The 17,566-nt window shown below is 51.7% G+C and overlaps 1 protein-coding gene across 47 annotated transcripts in view; it reads right to left on the bottom strand.

Moving 5' to 3' along the window:
- MAMLD1 (mastermind like domain containing 1) overlaps positions 1–17,566 on the bottom strand; it is a 114,288-nt gene that overhangs the window by 43,402 nt on the left and 53,320 nt on the right. For 25 of the 47 annotated variants that reach the window (XM_085007165.1, XM_085007143.1, XM_085007151.1 and 22 more), the window contains one exon: positions 7,142–7,300. The exons of 14 other annotated variants lie outside the window; for them this stretch is intronic. In XM_085007165.1, coding sequence (XP_084863291.1) covers positions 7,142–7,237 — 96 coding nt within the window. In that variant the 5' untranslated portion in view covers positions 7,238–7,300. Of the gene's footprint in view, positions 1–7,141; positions 7,301–14,815; positions 14,875–17,566 lie in introns of all 47 variants that reach the window. 8 more of the 47 variants (XM_085007168.1, XM_085007164.1, XM_085007149.1 and 5 more) reach the window with 2 other exon arrangements.

The raw sequence follows: 17,566 nt of genomic DNA, 5'->3' as shown, positions 1-17,566 counted from the left end.
CGAGGAGCTCCGCTGGTGGGGCCCGAAGGCTCCGTCTGAATGTGTTGGTACCAGAAGCTTTGCAGCTGTCTCCTTGCCGTCATTCCTAGTTAGCCTTTTCTCACTTGGAAAACTGAAGCTGAACCACCAGCAAACACACCGCAGAGGTTTTGTTTGTTAAAATGCTGCCAATAAAGTAATTTTATGTCAGTTTTAACTACAGGAAAGGGCAAGGCATTTCGAAGTTCCTTAGCTGTCATGTGGCCAACGCTCGGCTCGTGTACCCTCAGCTCTTTGAAGCCATGTATTCGGAAAGCAGATGATGTCGGTGTTTGGGGACTGGCTTCCTGGAGGCCTTTTATATCAGCCAAGTTCATTGTTCTAAACCCCGAAGGCTTGACTTAAAGGAGGAAAAAGGGGAAGAAGAGGTTGAGATTTTCTGACGGTCACACAGGCAGCCCTAACACGAGACACCCTTAGCGCCTCGAGCTTGCTCTGGAAAAAGAGGCATCTAGCGAGGGGCTGTCTGGGGGCCCAGAGCAGAAGCCCCCTCAGAATGAGCACAGGCCAGGGAGAGAAGGAGCTGGAATTCTGGGGGGATGGACAGTAAGCCAACAGCAAGAACACGAGCGGAGGGTGAGCAGACTCCTTCAGAGGAGGAGGCGTCTAAATGCAGGAGAAGGAGCGAGGGCAGGACGCTGCCAGCAGGAGGGCGGGTGGGCAGGGCGGGGGGCCGGTGTGCTGGGTGCTCTCAGAGGGCTTTGGGGGCCTGGGGAGAGGGGGGATCGTGAGACGCTGGCAGTGGGGAGCCACTGGCTGGGGGTTCGGCTGAGCCACGATGGGCTCCGTTGATTCGGAGAAGGTCTGTCTGGACGCTGATGGGGGAGCGAAGTGGATGCGGCAGGAAGGACCGGGAAGCTGCCTCTGGGGAAGGGACAAGCCCAGAGCGGGGGTCGGGCCAGCTTGGGCGCTGGAGCGGCAGCGGGACGCCCGGAGGGGCGCCAGGAGCTGTGATTTCCCCCAAGGGGTGCGGAGCGGAGCCCCCACTTGTTAGAGGAAACTACAGCTTCGGGACAAAGGAACCGAAGCCCAGCTCAGGGGCTGGGAAATGTTCTGGAAAGGCCCTGAGAGGAACTCTCTCGGGCTTTGCAGGCCGCGTGGTCCCTGTTGCAACTCTGTAGTCGACCACGTGTTAATGACCGGGTGCGGCTCGTGCTAATAAAGCTTTATTTACACAGGCCGTGGGTGGGAGTTTGCCGAGCACTGACCTCCCGCACGGGCTGAGCATCCCGGCCGCCCGGGACAGAGGTCCTGGCCAAACCACCCTCCTCACACTGCAGGGGGCCACCCAGGCCGACTGTTCCCGAGACAGTGGCCGACAGCATGGTCAGAGCTCAAAGGCCTCAGAACTTCTGCCATCACACGGGTTGGGGGACCATTCCTGAACTGGGCAAGGCGGGCAGCAGACCCAGCGCCACATCTGACCTTCCCTAATGCCAGTTATTACTGCGCACCTGCTGGCGGGCGCACCGAGGGTTGCAGTGAAGAGCCACTGCCTCCTCTGGATGCCCGTCCGTCCGTCCGTCCGCCTTGCTCTTCCAGCCTCGCACCCTCCTCCCGCAGCCCTTCAACGTGCTCCCGGACATCACGGCCTCCCCTCCCGCCCCCTCCGCTCCCGGCCTGCGGGCTCTGGCCAAGCTCGAGCTGCCAGGTCAGGTCTGCATGTGACCCGCCTCCACGAGACAGCTCTCGGAAGGCCGGGGCCGTTTCCTCCTCAGCCCTGTCTGTACCCCCAGAGCACCTAGTCTCGTGACACGGCTCGCCTGGCACCTGCAGATGTGAATCGAGCACCAGAGCAAAAGGGTTCCTGCCAGTTATCCTGTTCTCTCCCATTTCCAGCACCAGGCCAAGAGGCGACCACTTTGCAGAGACGGTGACGAACTCACTCACAGGCCCAGTGGAGGACACCCCTTCTCCTTGTGTGTCCTCGGCCTCTGGTATTCAACAAAGGAGGTGGCCTGGGCGATTTCTAAGGGACCTTCTAGCCCAGAGGAAGAGCAGCCACTGCTTAGGGACCATTTACTCTGTGCCGGGGACTGAGCCAGGTCTTGGGGTCACAAGAGGGCTGGTGCCGACTGCCACCCTTGGGGAGTGACTGACCTGGAGAAACAGCTTTGGCTGGGGAGTCAGGAGAGGGATCGCACCCCACGAGGGAGGCAGACTAAGGCAGGTCTGGGGGGGGAGAGGGGGGGAGGGAGTGGCGGAGGCAGCCATGCCTGGTTCTTGGGTCTGGGCCCCCTGGGGGTCGAGGCCCACCCGGGCTCCCTCCTGCCTTTCTAACTCTGGTACTCTGAAGATGGAGATCTGGTGACCGGGGAGGAGGGACATGCGGAGGAGGAAGGACAGGCCAAGGGGGAGGAGGCAGGGTTGTGACCAATGATGCTATGTCGACGGCACAAATCAGCATCTGTAGCCCAAACCTTCCAAGTGCGTGTTTGCTGTTCCCCTCCCCCACCAGAGGTCTAGAACTGGGCCCCCAGGGGCAGCTCAGGACCCGGCTCTCTGTCTGCATCAGAGCTCCGTGGAGGTCTCCAGCTGGGGATTTTCAATGAAAGCAGGAGGCCTCAGCCAGCACAGGCCGGCCCAGAGATGGGGGAGCCCAGGGCCCGTGGTCCCAGGGCCAACCCCTCCGGTGTGCACACACCCTACAGGGGGTGGTGCCTGAGCTTCGGCTTGGCCAGGCTCTCCTGCCGCCCCAGCCTGGGGTCCGACAGTGTCTACTCTCCTCCCCCAGGGAGCTCGAGCTCCAGACACCTGTCACCTTGGGCCTGACATCAAGGAAGCTGGGGGCAGGGGCTGGGCAGGAACGCGGACAAGGCCAGCGTGGGCTCCTGGAAGTTCAGAAACAGGCAGTGCCGAGCTCCCAGATGCCAGCGGAAGCCAGCTGCCACACAGAGCTCCCCTCCCAGCAGCCTGCCCTGCAAACAGACTGCGATTTTCAGGTCACTGCTTTGCTGAACTGGGCTAGCCAGGCGGGCCCCAGACGCAGAGCCCAGCGGTGTCCGGCAAGCCACGCAGTGCACAGCCCTGGCGGCCCAGCCCGGCGGGGTGTCTGGAACAGAGAAGGGCCCTTACTGCAGGGGGAGGAGGAGGGAGGAAAGGGAGCGAACAGCTGCGTGCTCTGTGGGGAGGATCCCCAAATAGAAAGGCGCATACGCACTGCGGGCCTTGACCCAGAACGCGCGGAGCTCCATCAATCCAGCGGGGCTGCTGCCGAGACTGATATCCTCAGGGGCCCTGCGTCCCCACCTGAGCTCCAAGGACACACGTCTCCCATCGCCCTTCTGAGCCAATGCCAATGGCTGATCTTTTTTTTTTTTTTTTTAAAGTACTAACAGTGGGGGTGATATCGTATGTGGGTTACACTGCGTTCCTATCCTCACCTCCGCTCATCGTCATTCCAGAATCCCTGACGCAGGCGGAGGGCAGAGTCCCCTGCGGAGTCCCAGTAACACTGGGGACAGCTGCCTCCCCCATGAGCCAAAGCCTGGACCGCCTGGTTCCTGGAAGCGGGCCGGTGCACAGAGCTCCCCTCTCCAGGGGCCAGGTCCACGCGTGCACCACGCCTACGGCCAGCATGAAGCAGGGACACCCAGCTGCCTCTCCCGGCTCCCCAAAGTGCTGTTTAGACAACTCAGCCCAGGTCCCGGCTGGCTGTCCCTACCTCCCCGTGGGGTTTGAATGAGCCCGGCTCTCAGGCCGGGCCCTGGACGATGCTGGTCAGAGGGTTCCAGGGAGCCTCGAGGATGAAGTAAGAGATGCCTCCACCGTGTTTACGGGCTGTCTGCCAGCGGCGTGAAATGCCCCGGCAGTCTGGGGCTCTGTTCTGTCCACTGCTCTGGGACGGGGAAGCAGCAGAGGAGGAGGAGCCTCGGCGGCACAGCACGTGGGTCTGAGATGGGAATCTCCAACCTACTGAGCGCGTAGTGCTGGGGCAGCCTCTCAGCCTCCTCCCTGGTGACGTGGAAGCATCGGTCCCCGTGTCACAGGAGTAAACAAGCTGATGTCTACAGGTGAGCATCCCTGCCTCCCAGCTTCCCGGAGATCGAGCAGCCCTACAGCCGAGGAGACATCTGTCCCAGTGGAGGAAGCCCGGGGACAGACTGCACTGGGAGCGGCTGTAGCCCAGGGTCTAGCACGGAGCTGGGCACACAGGAGGGACCCTGGAAGTGTGGCAGGAGGCCAGAGACAGACAGGCCCTCTGACCCCAAGAGGAAAAGGAGTGCCTTGAAGTCTCACAAAGTGCTGGTAGTAACAGCCCCGGGATGAGTCTGAGGTCTCCTTACGGAGGCCCCTGCTCGTTTTGCAAAGAAAAGCGGGTGCTTCCAACCTGCTCACAGGCCGCCGCAGCAGCCGAGCAGCCCTCCTCCTACCTGTCTCCCTAGAGCAGAGGGACAGACAGAACGGGGACCGTGTTTTCGTAGGGTCCAAACCTCTCCATTTCTTGTTCCCCTCGGGGCTCCTTCCTCCCCCTTCCTCAGCTCCATCTACACTCCGAGCTGAAGGAGGAGGAGGGGTGAGCGGTTGCTTGAGGTCATACTGTGGATAGAAGGCCCCCAGGCGGGACCCCTTGGTACCGCTGCCCACCCGGCAGGGGAGCATCTTTCTGCAAAGTCACTAGATTTCTCGGACCTCAGTGGGGGAGGGATGGAGACCTCAACTCCAAGAGGAGGAACCAAACGTCTCTCTCCTGTGAAAACTCCAGACACTACCTGCGGACCCTTGAGGCCTTACTAACCCCGCGTGGGGTCCAACTGTATAAATATGCAAAAGGCAAGGCTCCAGATCGCAGGAGTCCTTAAGCAGTCGGGGTGCCAAAGGAATGAACAAACGCTGCGAGGCTGCCAAGAGGTGCTCAGAGGTTTGTGGTTTTCAACACGCTTCAGAGCTAAGAGGCGGCAGAGGACAGCGGCCCAAGAAACCGTCTTGGGCCTTTACCTTGGCGACCTGGCCGCGTCTTACCTCGGTGACCTGGCCAGCTTGCTTAATCTTTCTGAGCTTCAGTTTCTGGGAGACAGCCGGGATCCACTTTGGGCCACAGCTGGGAGGTGCAAGCCCAGCTCCCGCCAAAGCCTCCTCCCGCTGCTCCCACTCTGGGCCCCTCAGTGACTTGTCCTGACAGCAGGTTTCATGGGGGAGTGACCTCCTGCTCTCAATCTGTCCGTCTCCATCCCTCGGTCCACACACACAGGGCCCCTGAGCCACTCTGCGCGTGGAGCAGAGCTCCACGCTGACACCAGGTACCTTCCTGAAGCTGCAGGGCTTGAGCAGCCACGAGAAGCCAGCTGTGCTCAAACCAAGAGCTGCCTGGCTGCTGGCTGGTGGAATCTGCAGTGCCTGGCTCGGCCAGGCCCAGCCACGGGCGCGGGCTCGCTCAGGGCCGGCCCCTTCCGAGACCACGTGCACCTTCCAAGGAGACAAATGTGGGTTTTACCGCCCAGAGGGCTCATCTGCGAGACTTGCTTTTGGAGCCCGAGGCTTGTATTTCAGATCCCCTCAACTGGGTCAGATGGTCAGTCTCCTGGCGCTTCAGAAACAAGCTCACTTGGAGCCACGGGTGGAGAACCAGGTGTGCCACGGAGGAGGGAAGAGGGCTGCTTCTGATCAAGTCCAAGGTGTGAGTCTAAAGCAATGAATGCGAATTTTGGGCGAGGCTCACCAACGGCTCTAAAGGCCACCTGCAAAGGGAAGCCAAGCCCAGAGATGGTTTGGGCCAGGGCAGCGTCTCCAGGGTGAGGGCACCGGCGGCCGCTCCAGGGACCCATTCCAGGGAAACCCCTTCTGGTGTTGAGGTCTACACTGATCCGAACCAAAGCCATTATGTACTAGTCGCACTTTCAAAAAGGGTGTTGGCGGGGCGCTTGGCATGGAAATAAGTGTGAGGCAAAGAGAAACCAGGGCGGTTTCCTTCACTGACTCAGTCGTTGACCCTTCCCGAGAAGGAAGAACTCAAAAGGGGACTGGGGTAGAGGGAGAGCCTGGCTTGGAGGGACGCTGGGCAGGAGGGCTGGCAGTCTGGAGGACAGGCTGTTGGCCAAGTAACTGCCCCCCTCTGCATCCCGTCTGACGCCATCTGTGTGAGCGCTGGAAATACCTTCTTCAATGTCTACACACTCAACTAGACGGCTCGTTCTCGGGACATGGAGGACGGCAGACAGGGGCGGGAAAAAGACAAACAAGACCGCAATGAGCTCCCCCCACACCCGTGCATGTATCAGAATTCTCAACTACAGAGAAAAGGGACTTACTGGAAGTGGATTGGCCTTGGAATTGGAGAAGCCAGGCCCTCCCGTTATGTGAAATGACATTACCTCAGAGCCCCAAGCTCCCCGTTCTCTGAACAGGAAGGAAGCAGACCCACGGCTCTATAAGAGCCATTTCCTCCCTGCTCTATTAATTTCGGAGATTAAGCAAGCCACTCCTCTGTGGCCCTAAGACACGGAGATAACGGCCATTGTGTTGGCTGCAGCTCCCGCTAACTGAGCTAATCTTGGGAGACGGGCAGGGTGGCAGGCTTTCATTGTCAGCTTCAACCGACCGATGGCTCTCGTGGCCCCTTCTAGCATCCTGGCTCCTAGAACGACGTCTGGAAACCCTAACCCCGAGTTTCAGGCACATGGATGACGTCTGCGTGGCCAGGGCGGAAAGCAGAGATTGTCAGCTGAGTTCTTAAAAGGACAACTGGGCCAGAGAGTCGTATGGGAATCTCTGTGCCCCACTCCCAGGCTTCCTGTTCTCAGTGGTACTAGGAAGCTAATATAACACATCTGGTGCCCGTCACCCCCACATTTCGGGTTTCTAGTAAGAGAAAAAGTAGGCGTTCCCCCCTCTTTCTTTCTAGGGAAGGGGTGCCGTGCAGAGATAGCTGGACTGGGAATCCAGATGCAGCCTCGGGCTCTATTTCCTGCTCTTCCAGAAACTCACGGGGGGCAAGGTCAGCTCATCTCCTAGATCTTTTCTAGGCCATATTCCAGATCCTGACATTTGGGGTTGGTTCCTTGCCACCCAGTTCGCACAGAGAATGTCAATAACACATCTTAGGTTCAAGTTTAAGATTAGAAGCATTCAACACCCCCCTCCCCCCAAAAGCCCATTGTCTGACCGATTCCTGGAGCTTTCTGGGCTCCTGACGATTTCCCACCATGGCGAAATGGGGAAGCATGCTCTTGATTACAAGCCGACTTTTCCAGTCATCCATTGTTTGACCTGCAATTTTATTCTTGACTCTCCAAGGCGCTTCCCAAGCGACCTAGACACAGGGCTTAGGGAGACAAAAAGTACACTGTCTTTCAGATACGAAGATGAGACCATTGACCCCGTGAATCACAGACTCTCACTGTGAGGACAGGTGTGGGCGGAGTCAGCCACATTCCCGGTCCTGTCCCTCTGCCCCCGCCCCCCCACCGGCCACCCTCACCCAGCCCCTCCCACCTCCAGGGATGCGGGTCACTGGGGGGGGGGGTGAGATGGCCGTCGCTGGCCACCCACGGGGCAGAGCGCAGTGCACCGGGGAGCTGAGGGAGGGCTGGCCGAGCAGCCTGATGTGAGTCACACAAGAGCGGGGCCGAGAGGCGGGGGCAGCGGGTCCTGGGGCAGGTGGGCCCGGAGATGTGCGGAGAGGCCCTCTGTTCTTTGACACGGGTTCGCTTATTTCTTAAGGCGAAACCCGGGCGCTGGGCTCGGGGGATGGCGCACAGCCCCTTCGGCTCTCCCGAAGCCTTCTACCCGGGCCTGCAGAAGGAGCAGCTGCCACCTCCGCCCAGGTCGGCACCCAGCCGGGGGCGCTGACAGCCAGGGGCAGGAAGCAATGGGGGCCAGAAGGGCGCCCTGGTTTACGCGGAAGCGGCCGAGCGGCCCGGGATCAGGGCTGCCTCAATTTCTGCCCTGCACGGCGGATACACAGACACGTGCGAACCCAGGTCTAGCAGAGGTTTTCATGCGGTTTTGTTTCATGCCTCTCTGTTTCTGCTGATGCAGACATGGAATAAGAGCGGTGCTGAGCGCTGGTATGTGGGGGAAGCTCTCCTTCCCACAGATGTTCCTGGCCGCGCAGAACCAGGCCTAAAGTTTCAACGTCCAGATGTCGGCCTCTGGCAAAATGGAGACGCACCTTCCCCATTCTCCCACGGAGTACAACGAAAATCTCGGGTCGCTACATAGCAAACAAACGGAGGAAGACCCCGAGAGGTGGAGAGAAGAAAGCAGACTGGCTAGGGTCCTTGGGGCCGAAGGAACAACACGGTGGCGAGGCCCCTGGGTTTTTCTTTTCGCCTCATAGATCCCAGACCTGGAGCCCAAAGTGCCAATGAGCACAGACAGAAAGGCCCCAGCAAAAGCCCGGTCTCCGTAGTCAAAAGACCAGGAAAGGGGCAACCTACCAAGACAGAACCCTCTTCTATAAGAACCACTCGAATTCAGCTCAACGCCGCAGAAAACAAAGGGTGGTCCCACCCAGTCCCATCAGCCGAGGCCACCTGGGGGCCTGGACTCCACCCCCACCGAGCAGTAGTCTTTTCCCGTCCCAGCCAGGGCACCCCTGCCCAGTGGTCGTGAGACGCCCGCACCTCCCTGGGGTCAATGAAGGCTAAGTGGGGCACCTGGATGTCCACGGCCACATGGCAGAAATGGGACAGTGCCCCCCTCTCCCTGCCAAAGCATCGTCAGAGGGAGTCAGCCAAAACCGAAGATCCAAGCAGGTGCGGAAAAATAAGCTTCAGGTGTGCGAAGGGACTCGAAACATTCTCAGGTGCGGGAAAATGAAAAGAATTTGTTACCAACACACCTCTCCTGGGAGAACGGCTACAGGAACTTCTTGTCTTCAAACAGAAAGGACATGATAAAAGAAGAAATTCTGGACATCACCAAGGAAGAGAGAATAATAGAGAAAAAAAATAGGGGTAAATAGAGTAGACTTTTCTTTTCCTTTCAAGTTTTCTAAGTTATGTTTGGTGAAGCACCAATTATAGCATGGCATGCTGTGGTTCTAAATGTGGGTGGAAGAAATATTTAACACAATTACATTACAAACACCAGAGGGTGGTAATGGGGTGGAAAGAGAGGTAAGGTTTCACTTGAACTGGTAAAATGCCGACACCAGCAGACCCTTAGAAGGCATGTATATAGGGTGTAACACCTAGAGCAACCATGAAAAATAGTATACAAAAAGATACATGCAAAAACATTACGCATGAATCATCAAATGGAATTCTAAAAAATATTCAAGTCCCCCACAGGAAAACAGGAAAGAGAAAATAGAGAAACAAAAATAGAGAGCAAACAAGTTAAAAATAACTTGGCAAAATTAAGCCCTGACACCAGTAAGTACATTAAGTGAAAATAGTCTAAATAAACCAATTAAAAGACAGCACTTGGCAGCGTCCAGAAAAAAACATAACCCAACAATACGCTGTCTGCAAGACGCTCACCTCAAATAGAATGATATGGGCATCGAGGAAGTAAAAGGATGAAAACCATGCAATGTTCATTTGAAAGAAAAGGAGCAGGGTGGCTCTAGTAACATCATATAAAGTAACTTCAGAACAAAGAAAATTACCAGGCACAGAGAGGGACATTACATCGTGGTAAAAGGGTCAATTCACCAAGAAGACAAAATAATCGTAAATGTATATGTACCAAACAACAGAGCTACATGATCTACGAAGCAAAAATTAAAAGAACTGAAAGGAGAAACAAAATTTACATTTGCAGTGGAGACTTCAACATGCCGTCCCCAACGACTGGTGGAACGATTAGAAAATCAGCAAGATATGGAACTCAACACCACCACCATCTAACAGGATCTAACTGACATTTATAGAACACTCCACCAAGAAACAGTAAAATTCACAAGCACCCAAGGAATACATACCAAGATACACATATTCTGGACTATAAAACAATCCGCAAAAATGTAAAAGAATTGAAGTGATACATGGGAGTTTTCTCTGACTACAAGGGACTCAAATTAGAAAACAAAAACAGAAGGACAATAGGAGAATCTCCAAACACTTGGAAACTAAGCAGCACAATTAAGAAAATAATAATTCATGAGTCAAAGAGGAGGTCTCAAGAGAAATTTAAAAATACATGGAACTAAATGAAAATAAAAATACATCAAAATTTGTGGAGCACAGGTAAAGCTGTGCTGAGAAGGAAATTATAGCACTAAATGCTTATAACGGAAATGAAGAAAGGTCTAAAATCAATAATGTAGGTTTCCACCTAAGGAGCCAAGTAACAAGAGAACAAAATAAACCCAAAGCAAACAGAAGGAAGGGACCATAAAGAATAGATACTAATGTTGAAATGACATTAAAAATAACGATAAAAAATAGTGAAACCCAATCAGAAAAAGGTAGCTCTTTGACGAAATAATAAAATTAACAATCCTCTAAGCGAGACGCAAATTACCAATATTAGAATGAAAAAAGGAATATTACTATTGACCCTGTAGACATGTAAAGGAGAATAAGGGATTTTAATACAAGCAACTATACATGCATAAATCTGGAAATTAGATGAGATGGACCAATATTCCTTTTGTTTGTTTGTTTGTTTGTTTTTGTCTTTTCAGGGCCACACCCACAGCATATGGAGGTTCCCAGGCTAGGGGTCCAATCAGAGCTACAGCTGCCAGCTTACACCACAGCCACAGCAATGCCAGATCCAGGCCATGTCTGCAACGTACATCACAGCTCATGGCAATGCTAGATCCTTAACCCACTGATCGAGGCCAGGGATTGAACTGCAACCTCATGGTTCCTAGTCAGATTCGTTTCTGCTATGCCATGATGGGAACTCCTTTTTTCGTCTTTTTTGAAATGGACCAATATTCTAAAAGGTCAAACTACCAAAATTCACCCAATATGAAATAATCTGTCTAGCCTTATAATTATTAAAGCAATTAAATTCATAATTTAAAAAGGAGACTTAAAACTCCAGGCCCAGATGATTTCACTGCAGAGTTATACCAAATGTTTAAAGAAGAATTAGCACCAAGTCTGGATAATCTCTCCAGAAAATAAAAGAGAACACTCTCCAACTCACTGTGTTCCCTGACAGCAAAGACAAAGCCTATGCAAAAAGAAAAAAGAAAACCATCGACTGATATTTCTCATGGATACGGACACAAAAATCCTTAATAAAGTTTTAGAATTTTGTGAGATGAATGATATGCTATGGTCAAGTTGACTTTATTCTAGCAATGCAAGGCTGGTTCAACGTTCAAAAGCTACTCCACTTTATCCACCATATTAACAAGTAAAATAATAAAAATCACATGATCACCTCAAAACAATCTTGAAAAAGAAAAAATTGGATTCACACTTTCCAATTTAAAAACTTACTACAAAGCTACAATAATCAAAACAGCATAGTACTGACCTACAATGCAATAGAGTTTAGAATCCAGAAATAAAACCATAAATCTATGGTCAATTGATTTGTGAAAAAGGTGTCAAAATCATTCACTGGAGGGAAGAATAGTCTCTCTTACAAATGGTGCTGGGACAGTTGGATAGTCACATGCCAAAAATAAAGTTGGGAGTTCCCATTGTGGCTGAGTGGTAATGAACCCGACTAGTATCCATGAGGATTCAGGTTTAATCCCTGGTCCCGCTCAGTGGGTTAAGGATCCAGGGTTGCCGTGAGCTGTGGTGTAGGTCACAGACACGACTCTGATCCCATGTTGTTGTGGTTGTGATGTAGGCCAGCAGATACAGTTCCAATATGACCCCTAGCCTGGGAACCTCCATATGCCACAGGTGCAGCCCTAAAAAAGCAAAAACAAACAAACAAAAAACCAAAAAAAAAAAGAACCCAAGAAACAAAACCCCAAAACAAAAATGAAATTGGATCCCTGACTCACACCACATACAAAAATCAACTCAAATTGGATCAATGACCTAAACATATGAGTTACAAGTATAAAATGTATAGAAGAAAACATAAGGGAAAATCTTCATGACATTGGATTTGGCACCGGATTCTTAAATATGACATGAAAAGCATGAGCAACAAAAGAAAAAAACAGACTTAAAACTTTCGTGCATCAATGGACATTACTAAGAAAGTGAAAGGACAACCCACAGAGTGGAAGAAAAAACTTGCAAAGCTTATGTTGGGCAAAGATCTAGTATCCAGAATATACAAAAAACTTTTACAGCTTAACAATAAAAAGACAAGTGATACAATTAAAAAATGGGCAAAGAATCTGAGCAGACATTTCTCTAAAGAAGACATACTTTTGGCCAACAAACACCTACGAAGACGCTCGATACCATGAGGTGTTAGAAAAACGCAAATTAAAATGATGACCTACCACTTCCTCCTACCCACTAGGATGGCATAATAAAAAAGGCAAATAGCAAGTGCTGGCAAGCACGCGGAGACATTGGAACTCTCATACACTGCTGGTAGAAATTTAAATGTTTTGGTTGCTGGGGAAAATAGTTTGGTGGTTCTTCAAGAAGTTAAAATGTAGAATTACCATCAGACCGTGTAATTCCACTCTTAGGTATATATTCCAATGAAGCGAAAACAGGGATTCAAATCTTTTTTTTTTTTTAAATCTGGTAACAATTTTGTTTTTAATTTTTAAATTTTTTTGGAGTGTAGCTGATTTACAATGTGGTGTTAGTTTCAGGTATATAGGAAAGTAAATCAGTTCTACATAGACACACACCCATTCTTTTTCCAATTCTCTTCCCATATAGGTTATTGGAGAATATTGAGTAGAGTTCCCTGTGCCAGGTCCTTGGCAGTTATCAGCGTTATATACACCCGTGTGTATATGCTAATCCCAAGCTCTTAATTTATCTCTCTCCCCCACGTTTCCCCTTTGGGAACCATAAGTTTGATTTCGAGATCTGTGAGTCTGTTTCTGTTTTGTAAATAGATTCATCTGTATCGTTTTTAAATTAGATTCCACATATAAGTGATATCATACACTTGTCTTTCTCGCCAAATATTTTTACACAAATGTTCACAGTAGCATCATTCCTGATAACCCAAAGGTGGAAACCACCCAAGTGTCCATCAATGTCGAAACAGAGAAAGAAAATTTTGGTGTATTCGTACCAGTGACGGTTATTCAGCCATACAAAGGAATGAGGTACCGGCACATGCTACCACATAGATGACTCTTAAACACATGCTACGTGAGAGAAGCCAGTCACATAAGGTCACATAAGATTCCCTGCATAGGAAACATCCAGAGTAGGTAAGCCCCAGAGGCAGAAAGGAGACTGGTGGTTGCCAGGGGCTGGGGGGAGAGGAGATTGAGGTTTTTTTATCTGCCCTGATGTGAGCGCTTAGGAACTAGACAGAGGCGATGGTCTGGTACTTAGCCAGTGGACTCAACGCCACTCAGCTGCTACGTGGACGTCACCTTCATTAAAAATATAGCAACATCAAATACTGGAAGCAACGCCAGAAACTGGATGACGCATCTACTCTGTGACCCAGCAAATGCACTCCTGAGTACTTATCCCAGAGGAACCAAGACTTGTATTCATACAAAAATTTGTAAACAGGCGTGTATAGTAGTCTTATTCATAACGGCCCCCAACTGGAAACAACCCAGAAAGCGTTCGACGGATGAATGGTGAAACGACTGGCGTGTGTATAGCCTGGTAGGCGACTCAGTAACAAGCACACAGGACTGCTGAATATTACGATTCCCGAATCTGCAGAGAATTACGCCGAATTGAAAAAAAAAAAAAAAAAGGCCAATCCCCCAAATGTACATACTGTGTGAATCCATTTCTATAACATTCTTAAAATGACAAACCTATAGAAATGGACTGATTAGATGTTGCCCAGGAGTGAGAAGGGGGTTGGGGCGGGAAGGAAGAAGAAGCGTCCATAAATGGGCAAAAATTAATTTCTGTACCTCGACTGTCCCAGGATCAGCATCCTGGGTGTGGTGTTGCACCATCGTTTTCCAAGATGCTATCATGAGTTGAAGCTGCCTAAATATCCGTTTAGGAACCATGAGGTTGTGGGTTCGCTCCCTGGCCTTGCTCAGCGGATTAAGGATCCGGTGTTGCCATGAGCTGTGGTGTAGGTTGCAGACACGGCTCGGATCCTGTGTGGCTGTGGCTCTGGTGTAAGCCGGCGGCTACAGCTCTGATGGGACCCCTAGCCTGGGAAATATTTGAAAAATTTACAAAGTAACTCCTAGAACTAAGAAATAACTGTGGGGTGGTCTCATGATATAAGATCGATGTATAGAAATCAATTGCACTTCTACACACCAGCAATGAACGCATGGACACTGGAATTAAAGATACAGTACTATTGCTCAAAAACGTCTTAGGTGAAAATCAAGCAAAACATGGAGTTCCCGTCGTGGCGCAGTGGTTAACGAATCTGACTAGGAACCATGGGGTTGCGGGTTCGATCCCTGGCCTTGCACAGTGGGTTAAGGATCCGGCGTGGCCGTGAGCTGTGGTGCAGGTCGCAGACGTGGCTCGGATCCCGCGTGGCTGTGGCTCTGGAGTAGGCTGGTGGCTGCAGCTCGGATTCGACCCCTAGCCTGGGAACCTCCATATGCTGCGGGAGCGGCCCAAGAAATGGCAAAAAAAAGACAAAAAAAAAAAAATCAAGCAAAACATGTACAGAACTTATATGATGAAAACTATGCAATGCTGATAAAAGATCAAAGATCTAAACGATTGGAGGTGTATTCTGTGTCCACAGAATGGAAGACTCAACATAGTGAGGATGTCAGTTTTTCTCAGATAGATACACAGCTTCACCAGGTTTCAAGACTTACTGTACGGCTGCAGTAAACCAGAGAGCATGATGCTGGCAGAGGGACGGACACACAGATACCTGGAACAAAACAGAGATTCCAGAAATAGACCCACACTAATAGGCCCAACTGATTTTTGACAAAAATGCAAAAGCAATTCAGTGCAGGAATGGTAGTGTTTTTAACCCATGGTTCTGGAACAACTGAACTCTATAGGCAAAAAAATAAACTTCAAACTCAACCTCATACCTTACCCCAAAATTAACTCAAAATAGACTGTCGAGTTAAATTTAAGTTGCAACATGAGACAAGTTAAAGTGGGAGAAAATCTTTGGGATGTAGAGCTGGGAAAAAGTTCTTTCTAAGACTGGATACCAAACGCATGACCCATAAAAGGAAATATTGCTCAATTAGGCCTTATCAATATGCTCTGTGAGAGAGCCAGTGAACACAGTGAAAAGCAAGACTGGGAGAAAATACCTGCACACCTCCTATCTGATAAAGGACTAGTATCTAGAATATATAAAGCATCCCCACAACTCAACAGTAGGAAAACAAACCCCCCAGTTAGGAACTGGGAAGGAGACACGAAGAGACATTCCACTGAAGGGTATCCACAGATGCACACACGCACATACAAAGATGCTCACGCAGTGGCCACACCAAAAGCGGGTGAGCATGTCGAGAAGCTGGGTCACTCAGACACTGCTGGTGGGTCCTAGAAAACGAACCATGCAACTGTCATATGACGCAGCCATTGCACTCCAGGGCCTTTAGTCCAGAGAAGTGACAGATCAGGTCCACACGAAAACCTGGAGCAACAGCAACTTTCCGGTTTTGATAGTTGTCCAAGTGTTATATAAGATGTAGCCACCCGAGGCCTCTCTGTAGCCTGTTCTGGTGAAACTATAATTATTTCAAAACAAGAAGCTAAGTGCTATTCGAGAAAGATTTCAGTGTCCAGATCCAGGGGGACACTGATTCTTCTCATTGCTTCTGGGACATGTCCTAAGTAGCATATTCTTTTTTCAGGCAATGCGCAGAAGTATCTAGAGACCTTTCGCATTCTTCAAAAAACAATTCCTACCCAAAATCCTTCTTGAGGGTTTCGGGGGCCAAGCCCAAGGCCTCGGCTGTCACCTCACTTAAATAAATAGTAGGGTCTAGCGACATCCCAACGAGGACAAATGTCATTTAATATACAATGCCCCCGAGTACCAGTGGGAAAAAAGAGATTTCAGTTACTGCTGAAGCCATCGCTAACTCCCGGCCCGTCTCGAGCCTGTGTGGGGATGGAGGCCCAGATCTCATTTCAGGCTGGCAACACAAGTGTGTCATATCAAACAGGCTACCTATTCAGCTCTAAAGAAAGAAAAAAGGCAACATTTGAAATACATGCCGCTTTGGCTTTTAAAGACGCCACTCTGCTGGCGTCTTGCCCCCGCCCCTTGCAGTTCCCAGCAGCCAACATGGAAAGGACAGGTGCGGGGGTAGCAGCCAGAGCTTCCTGGCTAACGGCCACGCTCTGGTCGGAGGAGCAGCCAACGGACTCAGCACCGCATCACCGCGCTCTGGAACTGGCTGGGCCCAGGGCTGGGGAGCGAGGCCAACAGAGGAAATGCAGGTGACAGTTCCCTGCCTGGAAATTGACTCAGTTTGGTCCAAGTCAGAAGGGGTCTCCCAGTGTCAGCACCCCAGCCTCTCGGGCCACGATCTTGTTTCCTCGTTCCCTCTGGATGAAGCCGGCCTGGGAAACAGCCCTTGGGCAGCCCTTTCTGCCACAGCAGGGCTGTGCTACCCTCCCACCACCTGCCCCCGACGCCTGCTTGCGGTCCTTCTCCCTGGCAACATCCATGAATACCTGTACAGGAAGCCGATGCCCCCCGCCCAGAAAGAAAGCAACCCTCGGCAATGTTTCTCACCTGAGCACAATCCAGGGCTGTGGATGAACCCCCAAACCATCCACCACACGCACTGTGAATTTCAGCCTCATAAATTCAGCTTTCTGTGTCATACTAGATCCATGTCGGCTTTAATACAGAGAGAAATGCCCTCCATCCTCAAGTCAGTCCACGCTCCTGGGAGAGGCGCTGCTCTGGGGCCCTGGAGCCTGGCACGCGGGGAGGAGGGTGGGGGGTGTCCTCCCAGCTCAGGCTCAGAGCCCAGGCCTGCAGGCACTCTGTCCCCCTGCACCCCAGGCTCTAAACCCATGCCTGGGTGATGTCAGCCTGAGCTCTGCCGGCACCGGCTGCCTCCGGGGTTCGCACTGGCTCACCCTTCTCCGTATCAGCCCAGGCTTCTAGCAGCGGACCTCGTGTTGCCCGGACCTGGGGACTCTGCCAGATGCCCGAGGGCTATCTCAAAGTGCCAATCGGGGTCAGCTCTGCCTTGTTGCCACCTGACCCCGGGCGTGACGGAGGAAGGAAACGAAGAGGCACTTGGCAGGGGAGCAGGAAGATCCTGGTAGAGCCACACCCTAGAGGGCTGAAATCTTTCAAGTGCAACCGAGCCTGCCTCCCCGCCCCTAGGGGTGCAGCCTACAAGGTGTAAAGGGGCTGCACCAAAGGCCAAGGTGGGTGCCTACCTCTGTGCTGCACCCCCCACCCCCCGTCCCTGAGTGTCACCCTCATCCTAACTGCTCCTTTCTCAGTGCTCCCGGATGCAGTGAGGAGACGGTGGTGCCCAGGCATTGCCAAAGAAATGCTGAAGCCATGACGTCCCATCCCGGGGCTCTGGGTTGTTCTGGTCAAGAGACAAGACATGTGATGTTCG

This window comes from Sus scrofa, chromosome X (genome assembly GCF_054392235.1).
Source record: "Sus scrofa isolate SSC_HxYL_T2T_F1_AM1 chromosome X, Sscrofa_HxYL_maternal_Yorkshire_Landrace_v2.0, whole genome shotgun sequence".
NCBI lineage: Eukaryota > Metazoa > Chordata > Mammalia > Artiodactyla > Suidae > Sus > Sus scrofa.
Note: the sequence above shows the minus strand (reverse complement) of the source record. Positions and strands in the feature narration are given on the sequence as shown.